This window comes from Callionymus lyra, chromosome 6 (genome assembly GCF_982586985.1).
Source record: "Callionymus lyra chromosome 6, fCalLyr1.hap1.1, whole genome shotgun sequence".
Classification (NCBI taxonomy): domain Eukaryota; kingdom Metazoa; phylum Chordata; class Actinopteri; order Syngnathiformes; family Callionymidae; genus Callionymus; species Callionymus lyra.
In genome coordinates this window covers 31,364,114-31,385,593 of record NC_141823.1, presented here as the reverse complement: position 1 = coordinate 31,385,593, position 21,480 = coordinate 31,364,114, and the positions used below count along the sequence as shown (strand labels likewise).

The window sequence follows — 21,480 nt, the reverse complement described above, 5'->3', positions numbered from 1 at the left end:
AGGTTAGGGAACACGCTGTTCTCTTTTTGTGTGGCCCCTGCATGAAGAACCTCTGGGTACAGGTAGGTCAACATTATGAGTCGCAGGCTAATGACAGACTTCCTGATCAAACAGGTGTCCCTAATACATTCTTCTGCTAAAAACAAAAACAACGTTCAATATTTAATTTGAGGCTCGTTCTCTATTTACCTAATTCCTAATTATTATAACTATTTTTATGTAAATGTAGTTTATTACATTATTCGACTAAACTCAATTTTTGTATATAGTGTTCATGTGAGTTGTTTAGAAGAGAGGAAATCTATAATATTAGTATTGCTTTTTTATTGACACTTTTCTTAGAAATATAGGAATTGTCTTCTCTCATCCATTAGTTAGAGAAGTCATCACAATATTATGATTACGACCTTAAATGTTTAAATGTAAATTTACATTTATCCTTTTTACATCATTTTGATAACAATAAGAACAACAAAAACCTTTACCTCAGTAAAGTTACTAAAAACTTGATATGATGATATTAAAAATGATAATGGGATTAATTATAACTTTTGACTGCTTAGTAAACAATAAAACATAGCTTTATATGTACTGTGTTAAACAGATAGAGGACCTCAGTCCATGTATTTATATAAAATCTAAATTAATTCTGTTTAATGGGCCCCAAAAATATTAATTTGGCTCTCACTAGCACGGAGGTAATAGCAATGCTTATTCAATGTTAAATCAGAAAAAAACTACATTTATGTATGTATATTACATTCCATCATCTTGAATAAATGGTCTGGTCGTACCAGAGGTCATTGAAAATATTTCTGCTTACGTATATATTCTTCTGAGGGACCTCAACCCTAAGATATTGATGTTTCTCTTGTTTGTAACATAACATCTCACTTACCTTTGGATAATATTACATTCTGAAACGTTTTGCTTGCTGTGTTTCATCAACTTTTGATTGTATTATTATTCTTTTCATTTAAAGATTGAGCAAATGAAACCATGTACAATTAAGAAAGTGAACAGCACTACACCGTACTTCCTGTTTTTGTTTTGTTACTCTGAGACTCAAACATCTGATTGGAGTCCTCCTGCTTTACAAATTGTGAACGGGCCCCTGCTGGGAGTTGTATCCTCCCTCCACGCCTGTGTGTGTGCTGTGCACTGACCCCTTGTTAGAGCCCAGAGGTGAGATGGTGATAGAGGCCCTCAGTGCTGATAAGGCCATCAAGCTGATAACTAACTCCCCACAGCACAAAGCTGCTACTGCTACTGCCACCACCTCCATTAGCCCCAGCAGACCCCTCCAGTGCCGGTCTTTTCCCGCCGCTTTCCTTTACATCCTCTGTTATGCAAACATGGCTCTGCCATCCCGAGATCACTATCAGCCCAGATATGTATGTGCTGCACATGTTTCTCATTGTTTAACCTCTGCACTCTAGCGGTAGGTGGTTCGGACGTCCCCTCGGACTCCCCGGCGAGCAGGCAGCGCTCCTGGAGGTAGTAATAGACTGACAAGGGCACTGTTTTATTCAGTCACATGAAACTGAGGTCAACCTCCCGCTTGCTGCTCCCACCTCACACAAGGAGACTTTAAAAGACACATTTACCATAAATCATAACATTCTCTGAACCTTTGCCAACACATAAACTCAAGTATCTTGGAATATTGAATCAGTGACAACAGATGTTGTTGTGCTTTAGGTCGGGATGAAAACCTTTTTATTACTGTCTCTGTCTGTTGATCCAGAATATGTTTGAGTGGGTGAAACATGTTGTCTGGCTGGTCCAATCTTTACAGTCTGCAGACACATGACTGGTTAAGCTGTCCAATAGTTTAGGTTTTAACAAAAACATTGCCCATATAGACTTTTCTCTTACGCATGAAGACCAGTGCTATATAGTATAAAACTAAATGACCCTTGGCCCTAAACTGACCAATATCTTTGTCCAATGTGATATTGACTCGTACATTTACTTTAAATGACGTGGGTGGTATTTTGTGGTGATGTTATTGGATTTTAAAGGTGGGGCCTGTAGCACAGCTGAATTTCTTAAATCTGGAACTCTGAATACATTTGGCTTAATGTGTCTTTTTTGCCATTTTCCTACCTTTTTTCAAGTCAACCTATGAGCACACAGTGGCAATATAAATATGTGTAGTACAGTTAATTTTTAATCAATGACTGCAACGTTTTGAGCTTAATCTGATGTATAAAACAAGAAGGAAACAACAGGGGCGTCCCCATCATGTCTTCAAGAAGACTCTTCTTCAGGGAGAACCTCCTGTCCTATCACCTACAGTTTATTTACTTCTCTCTCTTCCTTGGCACTTCATACTCTTTGATTGTCAGATCTTATTGTAAGTAACTTTAGTGATAAGCTAATGCTGAATACATAAATGTAAATGTAACTTCACTGTACACTTTGTACTTTTCTTTGTTCGTTCATCCTGGATTGAGTTTTAGGGACAGCAGTGATACCCAGATTATCCTCTGAAGTTGCATCTTTAAACAAAGTTAAACAAAATAGACAAATCTCTTTCTCATTAAGCTGCGTGCAAATACATTATCAGCCTGAAACGAGATATTGATTTCATCTATTCATGCAAAAATAGCAGTGACATACACAGGTATTTCAAACAAGAGCTAACAAACTCAGACTGTAAGATGTTTCAGTTTTAAAGAGTTTCAATCAAACAGAAGACCAATGGTCTCATCTGGCTTTTCTCCCAGAGGCCTTGAACAAATAACAAACATCTTAAAAAAGTAAGTGAATATAATAACACATCTGCATTTTCTGTCTATCAACACATTTTATTGCGCGGTGACAAAAATGGTAAAAAAAAAATACAAATTTCAAATATAAATATTCTCTGGAGCCTTAAAGAAAGTAATTTTAAAGAAATTAAATATGCTGTCTACTGATCCAATAAGACTTATCTAAGCTAATCAGTAGTACAGCACTAGAGGCAAACACATCTTCTCAGTGTGCGTGTGCATGGCGCGTGTGTCGGTGCATGCCTGTGTTTACCCTGTTTGTAGTTGGTCATACTTGAGCGGGATTGCTGCATTCTCCTGGGAACTTCACAGGCGCTCGGTGCAGGTGATTTATTCCTGGTAATCTGTCCTGCAGGCCGCTTCCCTCCATCACACCCTGGCGAAGGAGGCACTATCTGCCTGCATCATCATATTAATAATCAAGCGTGGCCGTTATCAACCCACATATCTTTGAGCCGGCAGTTTCCCGGACTCCTGCTGAGGGTTTATGTCCTGACATACAGACAGAGTCATGTTCTGTACCCCGAGGGCACATGACAATCCCCCTCAGATGATTCTCTCTTGATTAGTTATTCATTCTCCGCCCTCTTTCCAGACGGTAATGTTTTGTGTAATAAAGTGGCTGGAAACGCTTGAGCTGAAAGCCAGATGTTGTATTTAGGAGACGTTTATGAAAGATTGCTGCCTCGCATCACTGACGTCTTTGGATGCTACGACAACAACTGCATGTGTCACTGTGTCGTTGTCTTCAGAGCGTGTTCATAATGAGATATAAAATTAGTTATTTATTTTTTAATTCAGGTGAAGTATACAAGTCAAACGTGTATTTATGGCCCCAATTAAACCCCAAATATATATATACTTTTATAACAATTTTAACAATATAGTAGTTTGAGTAGTTAGAAGTCAATCATGAATCAATTCAACACCTTTTTGTTCATAAATAATTGAAAAAAGGAGTCAGATATTTTGTAGTCCACCATTTAGCTTGAGCAGCCATATACTGTGGTTTCACAAATCAAGTCACAATTGCTTTTATGGTTTTAATGTTCATAAAAAAACAACATACAGTTAAAGTGATCAAATATATAATCTTGACTGTGATTTTGTCATGTGCAGGTAGAATTTAAGACTCACTGTCTGATGCTGATCTAGATTTGTAATCACGCTTCTGTCCACTGAATAACACATTGAGGCAACATTTGAAGTCAAAACTGATAGCTGGTTAGTGATGTTCTAGGTCAGTATTCATTGTGACAGTATTTGCTTTACTTGTGGTTCTGGCTGGAAACCTTAACGGAGTTCTGTGGTGGGACGTCCTAGTGAACAAATGTTTTCTACAGGAAAGAAGAGACTTTTTCCAACAGGAAAAAAATTAAATAAGATTATGTTTTAAGTTTGTTTATAGTAGAAGATCCAAGCGTCTCAGGTTAAATCTCAAGTTCCCAGTATGACTGTACTGACTGATATTTACCCTGAAAGATTGTGTGGTTTCGCTACAAACATGTAAATATTATGGAACACAGGAGGAATAGCTTAGTTTGCACCATTAATGAGAAAAACAGTGTTCCTTAAACCAGGAATGGGATGTCCTGCAAAAAGAGAAATCGTCATACTGTGATAATCAATACTTTTATGTAGTTCAGCGGCAGTCAGGGTATTGCTAAATAATGTTTGTAGGGAATATGCTCTTTTATTTATTTTCATATCGTATAATTCACAGTTATATGAATTTTTGCTGCCAGGTTTATTGTGTCCAGTATGACCGGTTCAAGCATAGCTACTAGCAATGGACTGTAAACACTCATTTGCTGAAAGTTCAAGTCTTATTGAAATGCCCTGAAAGAAAGAAAGAAAGAAAGAAACAAGGTTGTTGCTGTAAATAACTTGTCAAGGCTGCAGCCTCCTCAGTATCACGTCCCCTAACACAATGTCAAATACAATTCAATTTCAGCCTCGGCATCTGCTTGGGCTAACACGGTCAAGAAAATGCCTATTTTCTGACTCGCCCGCGGGAGTTCCGCTTTTCAGCTTATCAACTTTTATTAACCTCAGCTCTGAGCTTTGCTCTTTGATTTAGATTCTTTGAGAAACGCTGGAATTAGATTTTTGTTCTGTTGCTAACACTCACTTCCCCCCACTGACATGCACTGAAGCAACTAACTAACTGATGAGTCACTTCAGGAACCATTAAAAAGACTTTCAAACGTATATTAAACTGCTTTATATTCTGAGGTCGCACCTTGATATTTGCCCATTATGTGATCATACATAGTATTTATTAATGAATCAGAAAAACATCAAACATAACGTAGTAAATGTCATAGTTATTGAATTAAATAATGGTGTTTTGTTTGATTTAAAAATATAAATTTTACATATAAGTGATTAAACAACATATTGGGATTATGATAAGACAATTAAAGCGCAATGGAATACAATCTGCACCAACTAAATTTAAAAGTTCATACTATATACAGTATAAACTGTATATGGTCCATGGTATAACAAACGATACACAGAAATATGGTTGACAGAAACTTTAAATTATAAAATGGCTGATTCTGAACAGTGCTGGTAACACAGCAGTACAACAAGTGAATACAAAACTAACCAGCCTACAAGAACTATCACTGTTAAGTTATGGTCCTCTTGCTTCTTCAACATCTCACCACCCTGCTCTCTTAGAGGCTGTTCACTCATAAATAGAGTAACCACAGCATTGTATAAATGCTGGGTTCAAAGCCTATGAAAAAGTAACTGCTTGTAGTACTGAAACTGTGTTGGAAGTTGCAAACCAAAAGAGTAAAGGCTAAAGCGAACTTAAATGTGCCAACAAATGTTTTTTTCTACTTAATAACGAGGATGTTTTTCTAAATCTTGAACGAAATGCCAAAAGCATGTGTTTTAATTAACAGAGAGACTCTGAAGAAATCTTCATATCTTTATGACTATCCAACTGAAGTGTACTCCATGTACCACCACAAGTTCACAAGATGTTCTCGCCTCTCCTGACTAGTAATTAAAACTTTCACTTGACTCGGTTTTTGTTTTGTTTGGACCTAATAACGCAGAGGAATTTTGTTGTAATAAGCTTTGGGTTGAATTAAATTAGACTACAATAAAATTCAGAATGAAGGTCTCAAGAGAAGTTTGTGGCTAAAATCCACGGTGATGAAACTGGAAAAAGAAGGGACTCAAAATTCCATCCTTCTTTCCAATGTTTCCTCTTCATCCGATATCAGTTCAGCAACAGTATTATAAACATGGAGGTCCTCTCTCCGGTCTCCATTGGACATTCTTCAAAGGTGGTAGGGGTTTCATGCTAGAAGTTATTTTCCCCTGAAATGGAGTTGATAAAGGACCTAAGATGTGTTACCTAAACTGAAAGATTCTCATGACATTTTGTCCAAATGACAACTCCCCAGTTTTCCAGAACTACCCAGCAAGACTTTAGAGAATGTTGTGAATGTACCACAGCAAGGGATTTTACTTGGACATTAAGTCCATGCTGTTTATCTAACAGACCACACTGCAGCACGCACTAAATCTGGCTGCTGTCACTTGCCGTGTCAAAGAAAACAAAGTGTGAAACTTTGCCCTTTGCATAAAGTTCCTTCTTCATTTTGCTTGGCAAGTAACCGTAGACGCTGCCTCCCTTCACTGACTGTAGATTATTAGCTTAAGCTCTCTAAAAATATCCCTTTGACTGTTTAAGCCTCTGACAGCAGTAACATCTCACACATTTTGATAGCGTTATACAAACTATGGCTGCAGTAAGCTCGTGCACTCTTTCTAACATCTTATCTCTCACCTTGTTTGCCCGAGAAAGATCAACTTTGTTGTTAAAATATATATTTTCTTTTTAGAAAGAAGCATAGCATCAATGGAGTCTCAGAGGAAAATCTAGATTTTTTCTTCTTAAGCAGGGACAGATTTTCCCCGGATGTCACTTGAAGTAGTCGTCATTGTGTCGACAGCTGCAGACGCACATGGATCGCGTTTGAAAACTGTCTAGTGGAACAGACCAGAAACAGCAACTGTCAAATGTAGAGCAGCCTGAAATACACACGAGTCCTGTCAGCTTTTTTTAAAATCTTGACATATATTGCCAATTTAAACTTGCGAAACCTAACTGTATGTTTTACCTTGTCCTGCTATTTAACTGTGTGGATGTTCTTTAACACTCTGTCTCTGGAGCAATGTGTGCTTCAGGACAAAAACAAATATATTTGTGTTTCAATCACCTTTTGACCTTTTGCAGTGTGAGAAATAAAAGCTGCAGGTGTGATGTGATCTTCAGTCATGTAGATGCTTGTCTGTCACTACAACAGTCTACAAAAGTCATGACCCTAATGATATAAAACATTAAAAATAAAGCAAGGTTTATAAATATTATCCCTGAACCTTTGTGTATAGAAATACTTTTTAAATGGATGTTTTAGCTGAAGAGCAATTATCTTTAAATAAATGATCTTTACTAGTTCTTAAAATCACTACAGATACAACTAGGTTTTTTCATAACATGATTTTCTTTTCTTCTTATCATTAGGTAGTTCTTAATAAATAAATGAAAATCAATGTCGTCTGCTTGTGATGCTGCCCTCAAGGACCTTCTAGAATCTAATAAAATGATTCCAAAATACCAATTCAACCACATTGAATTGGTATTTTCACACTTTCAGGATCAACTTTAAAATTCTGGTTCTTACTTTCAGAGCTATTCATGGTCAGGCTCCTCCTTACATCACTGATCTGATCCAGCCTTACACCCCAGCTCGGGCTCTGAGGTCTGTGGATCAGAATCTACTTATGGTTCCACGCACACGGCTCAGGACCAGAGGAGAGAAATCTTTTCAGGCTGTTGCTCCTAAGCTTTGGAACGATCTTCCTCTCTCTTTGCGCTTGATGGATCTACTGACTCCTTTAAGAAACACCTTAAGACGTTTCTATTTGTTCAGGCTTTTCCTTGAATTTCTCGAACTCCTGTGTTGTTCTCAGTATTATCTTGATCTTTAAAGTATGTACTTTTTTGAGTATTGTTTTGATTGTCTAAGCGCTTTGTGACCCTGGTCTCGAAAAGCGCTATATAAATAAATATTACTTACTTTCTTACTTACATCCACACTTCAGTAAATGCAGTCAAGCATGAGATTATATTCTACTTTATGAACAAACTGCTTCAATAATTTGCCTTCTTTGCTAGAAGTCAGGAATATATAGCATTTATTTTATTTTCCTGTTTCTACCTGACCAGGCCACAGAGATAGTTGCATTAATTTAGTAATATCAATAAAACAACAGAAAGTTGTGATGACGTCTTCCTTGAATTGTATTCCAAACAATAAATGCAATGTATTTTCCAGAAATGAATACACAATATAGCTTATAAACCAGAATGACAAGATCATATCTATACATATTTGTTTGGTATTCAAAAAAATAACAATGAAGGATGCTCAGGAAGTTACTTAACCATAAATATCTTTGAAATGTTTTGGTTGTTGGATCACTTAATGTTTGTTATGTGAAGAAGATACAAGTCAGCCTTTGTCATTTGCATCCTTCCTACTTTTAATTGATAGATATCTGGGGCAGCCAATGGAGTTTGTCCTCAGTTTGGGGACTTCACGATGGTTGGCTTTGGTTCTCACGTGTTGCCACTGTGTGCCTTGACAAAAAAGGGCAAGTGCTACCGATCAAACCTCAACCTCTAAGATTCTCATTGTTAAATTCCTGAATCTTGAATTACACCGCCTCAGGCAGTGACCACTGAGTGCTGTGAGAAACCATTGGGTGAGCCGTGCCAGCGTTGTGTGAACACTTCAATTGGTGGCGGTGCACCAGCATGGTTGAATTTGTGCATGTGGACTACACAAATATCCTTCTGTGCATGCATCAGATTCATCAGAAACAACAATGCTTATAGCAGTTGTGAGCTTGCATCTTCTTTTTTTAATTGTTTTCATTTACTCATTTATGCTCAAGAAGGTGGAGTCGTCACCTGGATGAAAACATATCATGACTAGATGTACGGATGATTTAGAACGGATAATGTTTATGGACAGTTTAACACAAAATAAAAACAAATTTACAATTACATTTTGGTGGTTAATTGTTTTGTTCACTAAATGCAGCTTGTAATAGAAGATAATCAGCAAAAAGACATTTGACACATTCACAGTCCTTTTCCTAGTTTTTAAATTAAGACTAAATTGTATTTATATTGTTTGCGATATTTTTGTATAGTGGTGTTTGGTGGAGTATTTCTAATGTAATGAATGTGCCATGACTAAAAAAGGTTGGGAAACACTGATCTAAAGAACAGATATTAAGTCTCTGTTTGGACAGTATAAGACATGTTTATCGTACTGGTGGGTTTTTCTTTGCTGACCCGCCACTGTGTACTCCTACTCAGCACCGGACAGTTCCGCCTCTGCTATCAAAGCGTTTACCTCTGCACCCACGTAGTTTCCTCAGATCCAGGTCTGTCACCCGCATTTAAAGATGCTCGCTGTTCACTTCTGTCAGTACCCCGACATACCTCTTCCCGTAAGCCCTCGCCAGGGCATCGACAAACTTCTCTCACAGATCTCACAATATTCATGATGATGATTAAACTGCTTAGATAACAAAGGAAATGCAAAATAAAAAAGAGTAAATCAAAATTATTAAGCAACCAAACAACTATACACAAAGAAAAAAGAACAAAAACAAAGTAGTTTCACACAGAACCACATGTGACTTATCCCATTTCATCCTCCAAATGCCTGAAGTGTCGGGGATTTCCAGATTGCGGCACGTCCTGTAATGGCGGTTTCATGGCCACAGGTCGACACACTGTTATCTGGTTCAGCTATGGAAAGATGAGATCAAGCAGGGCGATGGATTAAATGGGTGGGCTGCGTGCCTATTAAATCAGTGGCTGGCAGTGCAACACTAACTCAGGTTACTTATTCTCAAGTGACACGGCTGCACATGTGAGGGGAGGAGGAGAGTGAGATGTCTTTATCTCAGGAGTGTTGCATTCCCACCGTGCCCCCGACTGTAATTAATTGCTGTTTTTTTGTGTTTTTCTTCTTCTTCTAGGAGGCGGACACGTTTGCCAAAGAGCTGGGCTTTGAGGTGAGTTGACCAGCGATTGCACACTAAACAGATCCTGAACGGTTTATTTTTGCTGATAATGAAGTTCTTTTTGGACAGTGATTGATGTGCTATTATACTCTCCAGGCCTTGCTGCAGTTGCTATGGAAACCTGGCAGTCGTCATGGTTTCTTTGTTCAGCCAACTCTCTGTTATGACGCACTCTGCTAGGTCTGCACCCAACATCGCCTACAGATGTTATTTATTGAATTTTGAACAGCCTCTTGGGAAGCTGAGAAGTTGGGCATGGTTTCAAGCCTTTCTCTGCAGGCTTCAGGCTCATCAGGTTGCCTGGTTAAAAAGGCTTCTCATTATCTCCATCTCACTCAACGATGATACTGTATGTCTCCGCTTTTCCGGCGTTTTGAAACACACTGTAGTCTTTTTATAAGCAAATTACAGCCACCTGTGGTTTTAGATTATGGAAATGAAAATCGTTTGCTTTCATGGCAGGGCTGCCTCTTAAGTATAAAATTAATGTTCCCTCAGTCTATTTTTCACTCGTCTTTTGCATATCCCTTGTTGTGATAGTCTGAATGTAGAAAATCAAAACCGCCAAAAGCCAGCTTTTGGAAATGGGCACAGGTATTTTTAAGTGCCTCCTCTCATTCAAAGGTAGAGCTGTGTTGAATATGGCTCAGCTCCGTGTGAATAATTGTCATCCAGAATCACTAACGTTGTGATCAACGTGACTGGAATAGAAATACAATCCGGATGGCAGTGACAGGTTTAAGAGAGGAGAAGAGAGTCAGGCTGGAAGGAGGGAGGGAGAAGGGGAGGGAGACATGGTGGTGGATGTGACACATACACACACATGCGCACACACTCATAGAAAGAGAAACATTTTGACTTTTAGTAGTAGTTGAATTTTCCAACTGATTTGCTGGATAATTTTCATGTGATAACATTTTCATCAATGGAAAAAAGTCCTCTGCACTCATCTGCTTCACGAGAGTGGCATTATCCAATATGAGCCCCCAATGACAGAGGGATTCAGCCTGCACTGGCACTTATAGTGGTGTTGTAACCAAATCTATTGCTTAAAGTGTTGGCTCTGTTTCCATGGAGATTATCCCATTACATGTTACATCACAAGCATTGTGGTTGGCTTTACATAATAGGCAAACAAATCTACTGTAACAAAAAGATCAGAGCACAGACTCACACAATAAATTGACCTAGCTTGCATATTATTCCATGAGCGTAAGGCAAACAACGTGTTTGTTTTAAAGTTTTAAAAATGTGCTATAGTGCTCATTTAATAACTTCAATTGTAATTAAGTTGCAAAAAGTATTTGTCAAGCTGCTCCTATTTGATCTTTTCACGTTACCAAAATCATTTTTGGACAAGTTTGAAAAAAACAACCACAAATAATGTTAACTTTGAATTTAACCGCAAAGATATCTCACATCAAAACAGTTCACTCCAGTCTGCACAACAGAGAAGTCCAACAACCATTCATTGAAGCACATAGTGTGCATTAAAAACACTCTTCGGCTATTTTTCCTAATGTTTAAATGATGATCGCACAATCGCTTCCCCCACGGGACTGAAATTTGTCTGAAACTCTTCATCTTATAATTGAAGCTCCAGATTCAAGTTGTGTAACTTGTTCTAGGGATGTTTAGTCAGTTTAATTTATTAAACAATATATTCCTATTCATTTCCCACATTATTTATGAATAGTACATCCAAAGCTATTGAACGCACATCACTCACCAGTTAATGTGTTGTTTTGAATCTTAATTAATGTTTTTTCAATACATTTTGGTCAACGTTAATAAAGACATTTAGTGTAGTTTTATTTAGTCATTAGTTCTGCACTATTTAGTCAACATCGTCTATGAGCAGCCATTACGTTTGTGCATGCTCGACTCATTTTCATATGTAACAAGTAACCAGAGCTACGACTTGTTGACCACCGTAGTTCATCGTTTTATTCATCGACTAAAACAGCACCAAAGGTATATGTTATGTCTTTAATGTCAGTCAACGGTGGAGACGCATCTCTTTTTCTAATATCCCTAATTAATTTTCTTACAAACGTGTTTATTCATCATTTACATTCATCCATCAAGCATCAAACAAAATACATGTTTTTTCATACATAAAACAAACTGTTCATTAACCACATGGATGCAGATTTTTCAGCCATAGTGCCCACACAATACCTGAGTCACAGACATGGTACAGTGCATAGCTTGACTTCCAGTCCAACATATGTTGTCGGGCCAACACCGGAGAGCACGTACATGACTGCTTCATTCTCTTTGATCACTCTGTGGTTTTCTCTTGAACTAGTTTAAAGCACCAGGTGATAAGTAATGGTTCCTTTAGAAAGATGATTTGTGTTGCGTCGTTCAACACCACAGACACTAACTGCTGCCTCTTAACGCCTGAATCGGACTCAAGCAGCTTTTTTTATGCGTCAGAACATAAAACTAAAGAGCGACAGCGAGCTGGAGCTCAGTGTGGTTTTTGTATTCAGTATCTGGAGAAGTGCTTGTGGTTACATTCAGTCACTGTAACAAATTACCTTCTTTTTTTTCACCACTGCCTGCTAACAACCTCTGTATTAACCTCACCATTAGCACTTACTTAGAGTCTTACACCCATTTTTCCTCCGCCCGGGGTCTCCCTGGACCTCTCAGCACTGATTAAAGGACATTTGGGAAGCATTTAGTGGTGTAAAAGCTCATCGCTTACAGTGAGTCAGTGCCTATCTACGATTATTCCCATAACCCCAGTGCTTTCACAATGTGCTGGCCAGCTCTCTGCTGTTTATTTCGTGTTTAATATGAATTCTTAAAAACAGGAACACAGTTGAAGATAATAATGGGTGGAACACTGCTCAAGAGCTCTTTGTGACTATTCAACTGTAATTGCAGCTGCACTGAGGGTCTTTTTAGCTGTTAGGAGGTAAACCGACATGACTATTAAGACATTTGACATGCAGTGACAATGGTTTTATCTTGTCAATCCAGCTTTCTGCTTTACACATAATGAAAAAAACGCTCATTTTTATTTAAGATGTACGTTTTTTCTTGAGAATGTCAAACATTTTCTGTTCAGAGCAATATTTTTCTTAGACTAAAAATATGGAAAAACAATAAAAAATGTTTTCTATATAAAGAGATCATAAGCAAAGAAGCTGTTCTGACCAGACCCTCATTACTTACAAACGCTAAGTTGGTGTTTCTAATAAGAAACTTTGGAATATTTTGCAAGTAGTATAAAATTGACACAACAGTTTTAAAGAATTGTCTCGAAAAAAATATCCTATTGACTTTTCACTTAGATATAGTCAATTCAAGATAGATTTTACATTGCTCATACATTTTCTTCTGATTATTCCCTTACAGAGTTATTATTATTATTATTCATATTATCGTCATCATCATTATTGTTGTAGATGTTTATTGATTGGTTGCATGAGCTGTACGCTGGAGGCCAGAAGCGCTGTAATTTAAAATATCACCCTGGTTAGCTAATGATAACCGTGGATCACTGTGGATGTCGATGAAGACGTTCCACCTGCTCAAGAAAACATCATGATGGGTTAATAATAAAGCAGCGCTGACAGGTGTTGGTTTTTATCCCTCTCATGATCAAAGCCAGCCACTCTGGAGAGTTCTGTTGTCTCCAGGCGAGAAAATCCACTCGTGTGTGCAGATGCAGTGGAGAGACGGACTATATACACGCACCATCTATTTCTCCTGCTCCTCAAGGTAGCTTGATCTGACGACTGCATATCTGCACTCGCTTATTTCCATTTTATTTAGACGATAAAGTCTGCAGCTATTTCTCATCTCTGATGTGATTGGAATGAAGACTCAGTGGGTGCGACTATTGATCCTTTCGCAAAATGGTTTCACCGCCCTTCTGCTTCGATTACCACTCAGAAACATCTCAACTCTCTCGGTCCTGCTAAGTAGCTGATGGGAGCGTTATGAAGACAATTATGTGGTTCACCGGTACTTGGTCAAGTCACGACCACTTCCTGTATCACAACTGAAGTCACGACTTGTGTGTTCGAATCGGCGATTTTATGACTTTGATCTCCTTCCTTTTGGAATACCCTGAATTTCTAACTGGAATAAAATGAAATAAACACACAAACTGCAGATTTATTGCAAGCTAAATGGAAGATACATAGTTACGACACAAACAGGGAAGTTGAAAATGTCCTCCTTGCTGCGTCCAGGAATCTTTGTCTATTATGTCCCTGTCTTACTTCTGCATATGTCTACGAACATCTATTTCCAAACTTTTCTACATGAGATGTTCCTCTCATAAACTTTAACCTACTAGCTGCTCTAGGAAGGAGGAACCAAATGAATCTAAACCATACATTAAGGCATGTCTCACTATGTTCCAATTAAGTCTTTCTTTCATTCTAGCTGATACTCTTTTGTCAAAGATCCTGTTTCCACCTGTTCCATCCTGCCTACGCTTTACTCTTCCTCTCTCAATCACTGTTTTTCTGAATAAATAATCTGTTTTTAGTACAGTATGTATTGCATGGAGCTCAAAATAGTACCATACAAATGTGTAGAAAAGCAAATGAGACATGTGTGTCAATGCTCAATTGTCTATGTTTCTTCTTAGTACACAGAAATATACACAGTGGCCAAATTTCTACATGGAAAAATTCCATGTGTCTAACAAGTCCCTTTTGATGTGTTCACAGACCAATGACATCGGAGAGATTGCAAAGAAAACCCAAAACCTGCCAAAGGAAAACGCAAATAGGCAGCGGATCGTGGTCTTCACTCAGGGCAAAGACGACACAGTGGCAACTGTTGGTATGCTTTTCAGTTCTTTATCAACACAGTCTCACAGGAGCACTATTGGAAGACATCCCACACTTGGCCTCTTTTCAACATCTCTACCCTCCACTTCAACCTGAGAAAAGGCAGGATCCAGCTTTAAATAGATAAGAGAAAGCTGTCAAGAGAGCTGAACGCTATCAGTAATTTCTTTGATGTTAACCTCCTGTATTGACACCAGATGTTTAAAAACGGATGCTCGCACTAGATCTTGTCATTTCTGTGTGAGGGATGTAGAGAGCAAGCATTGATTTGTGAAGTACTTCTAACTTTGTCTTGGATGAACTCCAGAAAATCCTCAGCCATTTCAATGCCTGAGCACTTTTATCCCGGCACCTTCTCGCTGCAACCTGCTGGTGAGTGAACCCAGGGAGAGGTTGACATTCCTCTCAAATAAATCTACTTTTCTTTGATGCTGAGAGTATGTCCGTGCCCTGTTAAATGATAGAGTTGTCAAATCCGAGAGCTGCTGGTGGAAGGGGTGAGAGGCAAGATGAACATTTCCGATTACTGGAGAGGACCTTTTGTTTGGAGCCACTGGGAGTGGTTGCCCTTGCAGTTCAGAGTCTTTGTGCTGTAGCAGAGACGCCTCAGGTGGAGATTACATCATATCACTCGTCATAGGGGACCGCCAATGAGCACAGGAAGGTTATCAGTTCAGGACTCTTCATAAGTGATTGTCATTTATTTCTTACGAGAAGTCTAGTTGGTCCCTGCCGGCAGCTATAAACCAACGGAGAAACAACTCTCGCTTCCAAACTGCCGTCACTAATTTAGCATCTGACTTTGGAGTAATGATTTGTTGGAAATGCACATGCTGGTTGTATCATTGTTACATTGAATTGCCTTAAAAGCGATAATTCACCCAAAATTCAGTGTCATTTTCTACTAAAAGTTTGGGTTATTTTCAGAGTAATCTGTTCCTTTTTAGAGTTACAGGCAGAAATGTACTGTATTTTTCGGGCAGTGTCTACTGTTCTTCACCCTCTTCTTCTGAAAAAAAAAGACACACTTTAAAACATCCAAATTCTTCCATAGTGCAACATTAGAAATTGTTAGGGGAAAAAATGTAATAAGTCAATATTTTAAGATTGTTTAAGCAAAAGATCTCAAGCTAACAGCGTATATACCTGCATGCACACACTGTCAATGGTGTTACTGTAAACTGAGACATTGTAAACTATCACTTTTCCCTGAATTAGCTCGTAATGAAAGTTGAGTGGCATATCAGGGTGGAACACTAAGGTACTCAGAGAAATGACAATATGAATCAATGACATTCTAATGAGACTCATGAGATGTCATACACATGTGTCATAACTTCTAGTGAGTTTATTGGCTCAATAGTTGAGTAATTCTGCATGTAATGATACGGTACATCTCTACTTGCAATAAAAATCTGTGGACTGCATTTCTGTGAAGCACTTCTTTGAGTCCATCAATCGTGTTGGAGGCAATACAGTCTCTTTTATGAAAATGTAGATAGAAATCTCAGAGCGACAGATATGAAGAGTTGGGAAGCATTCATTGTGCTGTAGGTGATGGATAATTCCTGCTGGCTCTTCTCATTGCTCCTGCTCCAAGACAGAGCTGTGCGCCGCTGTGAATTTTCTATAAAGTACATGATGAATGCAGCGTGGATGAAAGACAATGCGTCTCAGATGTCATCTACAAAGGCAAACATGATAAATGTCAATGAGTGTGCGATCGTGGCAGCAGAGCAGATACCGGAGGTGTCGCTGTGCAACATCACTATTCAGGCCAAATAAATGCCAATGTAGCAGGAATTAAAGATTTTCGATTTCCCACAGTAGACGCTCTAATAAACTTGATCTCTCATTCTGTTTGCAATTTGTCCCCCTGTCAGGATTTGATCATTTGCCACCCTCTGCATGTTATATTAAACCATTTATAGTGATTAAGGAAGCTTGAAAGCCTTCTCCTGTGGTGTAATTCTACAAAATGAGATGTCAATTTGTTATTATTGAGGGGTTTTCTTCAGAGCCTTTCATCACACCAGTGCTTCGAATCAAGGCTCAGGAAGACAAGGGAGGAATACGTAGCTTTCTCCGACACCGCTCCACTGTATCAAGCTTTGTTCACTGTCCTTTCAAAGCAGTATTGAAGACACTGTGAGGAGATCTAATAGACATCATTCAGCAAGACTGCTGCTTTAACCACAGGTCTGGTCTCGGTGAAGTCAGTTGGTTGCCATGTGTACTTGAGGCCTGAGGAGGCAACAACACTCTTCATGAAAAACATGCTTCATTTTATCATCGCATCAGTCGTCATGCTTTTGTTTTAATTTAATTTAATCTTCATCAAAAACATCTCTTGTGACCTAATGTGTGAGAGAACAGTGGAATGAGGGATCAATGGGTCCAGTAAGAAAGCAGTGAATTACAGTTTGTGAACTAAGGGGCGACAACATATACTTTAACTGTTGCCTTGACAGAAAAGGGAACCGTGAACACACCAAGGTATACATTAAATGCAAGTTGTTGTTTTTTGAAGAAAAAAAAAACAGTTATATTTAAAGTTGAACTACTGATTAATAATTCACTTCCAAATGAGCTGTCAGCAACATTTCTATTTGGTTATTTTTTATCACTTCACACTGGGCTCATAAAGGTCTTTCATTCAAAATGAATAAAGAAATGAGAAAAACAAGTTTTTACTTAGATTCTCACAGCATTTGAATTCAAAACATAATGGTATTTCTCTAGATCAGACCAGTGCAAACTCTGGCACATGGCCCACATGCACCCATTAGACAGCATTTGTGTGGCCCTTATTATGGGCAAAGATCATACAGAAACTAACAATTTGGTGTAATATTTATTTATTTTTTCATTGCTAATCTCTAAATATGACTGTTGTGTTTTCCTCCATTTTTGTCATTTTCGTGAGTATTTACAGGTCCTGAGACCTAATATAAAGACAATTATAATTTCATTAAATTAAGCTTGATTTTATCAGTTTATTTGTTAAGTAGATACTATATGCTTTGCTCCTTTATTATTGAGTGATGGCCACTCATCTGCCTCCGTTTAGACAGTGGCTGTCCACTGTATAAAATGTGGCCCCTGAGCAGATATTATTGCCCCACACTGCTCTAGATTGACCCTTAAAGCTCCAGTCAGTATACTTATTTCATATAATAAATATATCAAATACTGCATAATTTGTTTTGCTTGGTTTTTTTAAATATGACATATAATTTAAATGGCTCTTTAATTTAAGGTTTCATTTTAACCCAACAATCATCCTCGCAAATGACATCATAATCAACTGAAAAGGATTGTGGGTAGGCATTGACCCTTGCAGTACCACATAGATGAAAAATATTCCCAGGAAACCACTGTTTCGAATAAACCAGTTTGTGAGAAATCGAGAATTGTCTGTGAGAAGAATTATTAAACAAAATCAAGTCTGTTGAAGAAATTCCTTTGTTTACATTCTGTCGCTCATGAAAAAAGACTAAATCAATTAGCAGACGTTGCTGTGAGAGTGAGTCGCTCTCTCCTGGCTTCTCATGTTCCCATGTTTCCTTTCATGTCTCTCTGAGAAGGATATTGCTTGGCGATGATCTTTTGGCCTGTGGTTACAGTAATTACAGGCATATGTATTCTTTTTTTCCAACTGAATTGTGAACAAAGATGTTGGTTATGATAGAGGAACATATTGAATGTCGGTCCGCTGCTAACCTGTCACGCTTGCCAAGAAAGTGGTGAAGTTGTTTTCCTCTCTGAGGCTCCGGGTTTGGCTGACGTGCAGCAGGAAACGTTCCAGGAGAAGTTTCTCCCATCACGACACCGATGAAGGCTTTACCTCATGCCCATCAGCAGAATAATCATGCGGAATGGAGTCATTTGGCAGCTTCATATTGACAAATTAATTTTCTAATTGTGCGCATGATAAAGTGTGACGGCGTCGGAGCTTATCTTACTGCTCTGCCAGCTATTTCCTCCACCTACTTATGTATTAACGCAGTGATACAGCGTTCTGGAACACCAGCACAAGAGGTGTGTAATGATCTCGTATCCAAACAACGCTCCGTATGTTCACTTCCTCATGAAGGTCTGATTTGCATTTACAGTGGCTTTGTTCACTGAGTGCACTTGCTCACTCAGATATGCATTGTTAAAAAAGAATTGTCTTAATAAATGACTTAATTGATTCTCATTTCAAAGAGAAACTTTCTTTAGTTTAATCACTGCTATACTCAAGCCTAATGGAAGCATAATGAAGAGTGAATTAACTTGAACAGGACAATTACAGCTTACTAAAAGGAAGAGTAGAAATCTTCGTTATCCGACGAACGCCACACCCTCTTTGTCAAAATTCATCTCTGAGAACAAGTCTATGTTTCAAATAATAATACGTGTTTTAGTGCACATAATATTATTACAGTCACAGGAGAGGGGGAGAAGTAAGAGTGTTCACCGGCCAGCAACAACAAAGTTGCATTTTTGCTGGCTTTTTCTTCATCCTTTCTGTTTCCATGACAGGCTGCTGCCAATGAGGCCTTTGTTGAAAACTGCTAGCGCTTTTTTTGAATGTAACTTCAGTTGACGTGTCAGTCAAGTTGAATAATTTATACACTTGGGGGTCATGTGAACTTTTCTACATCAACAGACGTGGCCTAAGACAGTACAACCAAATTTATTTAACTGGTTGGAACTGATCAACATCCACATGCATCTTGAATCTGCAAATATACACTACAGACCGAATGTTTGGACACACCATTACATTTAATGTGTTTTCTTGATTTTAATGACTATTTAGACTTAGAGATTATCACTGAAGGCATCAAAACCATGAATGATTACTTGTGAAAGTACTCAACAATAAAATTCAAAATAACTAGTAGTAGTTACAGGTAGTCCAGTTTCTTCAAAGTATCAAAAAACTTTTGCTTTGCAGAATTTATCTTTTTCTTGATGAATTCAAGAGGGGGTCACCTGACATGGTTTTCCACTTCACAGGTGTGTCATGTCTGGCTTACTTTGTGAGACTCTTTAATAGAATTAGGGCCATCAGTTGTGTTGCTCAGAAGTCATGTTGAAACACAGCCGACATCCTTATTGGACGCCTGAATGACATGAACATATCAGCGCAATAAAGAGAAACCAGTGATAATCCTTACTCTAAGAAACAAAGCTAGAATTTTGAAAGAGCCTCTTAGGTGTGTCCAAACTTTTGGCCTTCACTGTATAATAGACTCAACATTAAATAGCCTTTCTTGTCCGTCGTTTCCTTTTTACATTTTGTGGTGCTTGATCATATTATCATATTTCATACAACCCACTGCCTGCATTATAAACTGTATAATATAACCAGATAATGCAAAAAAAGGGGGTTGAAATTCTAAAATAAAAGGCTTTTCTGTGTTGATGCTATTTCCAAAACACTGATATAGACGCTTTATGTTATCTTAATGAGAAGACTCTCATTCTTCAAATGCGTCTGTCTTCCAAAATACCTTGCATACCCCTGGTATAGAAACATGGATTTGTGTTATTGCAGAACACCTAAACTGTCCCTCTAAGTACACATCATAAGCAGCATGAATAATGTTTCTAGGTAAACTTCTGAAACGCCTACAAGTAGGACAATTAAAAAGACACATGGTCGTAATGTAAATGCAGTCGACGTGAATAATAAAGAACCATATGTGCAGAAACAAATTAAATCCTGAGTAGCTGTCTTTCATATTTGAACCTCTGGGACATTTTTGATCATATTCTGGAAAGAGAAAAAGGCTCACAAAGAACAGTTATTTGCTACAACGTTACATTATTGCGGCAAACGCATTTAATTAATTTCAGCACTAATGTATGAAAGTGTTCCCACGCAGGGTCATTTGTTTGAAGACCATTAAAACCTGACCAATCACAGCCCACACAAATGAGAGCGACAATTAGCTTTAACCAGCATAAATGTATTTACTCACTCTTACTTAAAGCTCATAGCTGCACTTGAGTGTCACTAATTCATTATTAGCACATTGTGCATAATGGTCTGAAGAGGGAGGAGGACGCCCCGGCTTCATCTGTTGCATTAATTAGCCAAAGTCGCTCTGCTACTAATTGGCTGAAAAGCATTCTTGTCAAGTTGCTATCAAAGCGATAATCAGCTGCTGTGTGATATAAGTGAACATGTGAGACCATTCAAGTGTCGGTTTCACGGCTGACCTGGTATATGCTCACATTCTGCTGCGACTGAAAGATGCTCTTGTTATTCTTAAATCCTGTTATTTGACACTGACCTTGTAGCATCCGTAAGGTTAAATACTTTAGTGAGATTAAGACTGCTGTACTCTAGTGTGTGACAACAATTGATGGACACTGTGACAGTTTATGAAGTTGAGTTTAGAATTGTATTTACACGGTTTATCTGTGTGTTTTCTTGTCTGGGGGGATTTGTAGCTCCAGGACAGAAGAGCAGCTTGTCCTTTTTTCCTCTCCGGCAATGTTTTCGCGGGACATTTCTACTGCAAACGACTGAGATAAATTCACAAATTTCAGCATTTTACTTCTTTTTATCCGATCCTTAATAAAATAAATCACCGGATTATTTTAATCCTTTTTCACTTAGTGGGCCTTTCTGGTTTGCTCACAGGGAGCTTGATCTCTACACCACAGCAGCAGGTTCTTGTCTGCAGTTTTTAGAGAGGGCTTTTCCAAGTTTTGCCAATTTCCACTTCTTTTGTTTGCATGAAAAA

At 38.2% G+C, this 21,480-nt stretch overlaps 2 protein-coding genes across 3 annotated transcripts in view; both read left to right on the top strand.

The window, feature by feature from the left end:
• kat6b (K(lysine) acetyltransferase 6B) overlaps positions 1–21,480 on the top strand; it is a 173,238-nt gene that overhangs the window by 104,631 nt on the left and 47,127 nt on the right. The gene's annotated exons all lie outside the window — the stretch shown is intronic.
• Positions 1–21,480, top strand: part of LOC148078785 (adenosine kinase-like) — a 143,572-nt gene that overhangs the window by 118,821 nt on the left and 3,271 nt on the right. For both annotated transcript variants that reach the window (XM_087792751.1, XM_087792750.1), the window contains 2 exons: positions 9,867–9,902; positions 14,612–14,726. In XM_087792751.1, coding sequence (XP_087648877.1) covers positions 9,867–9,902; positions 14,612–14,726 — 151 coding nt within the window. The remainder of the gene's footprint in view (positions 1–9,866; positions 9,903–14,611; positions 14,727–21,480) is intronic.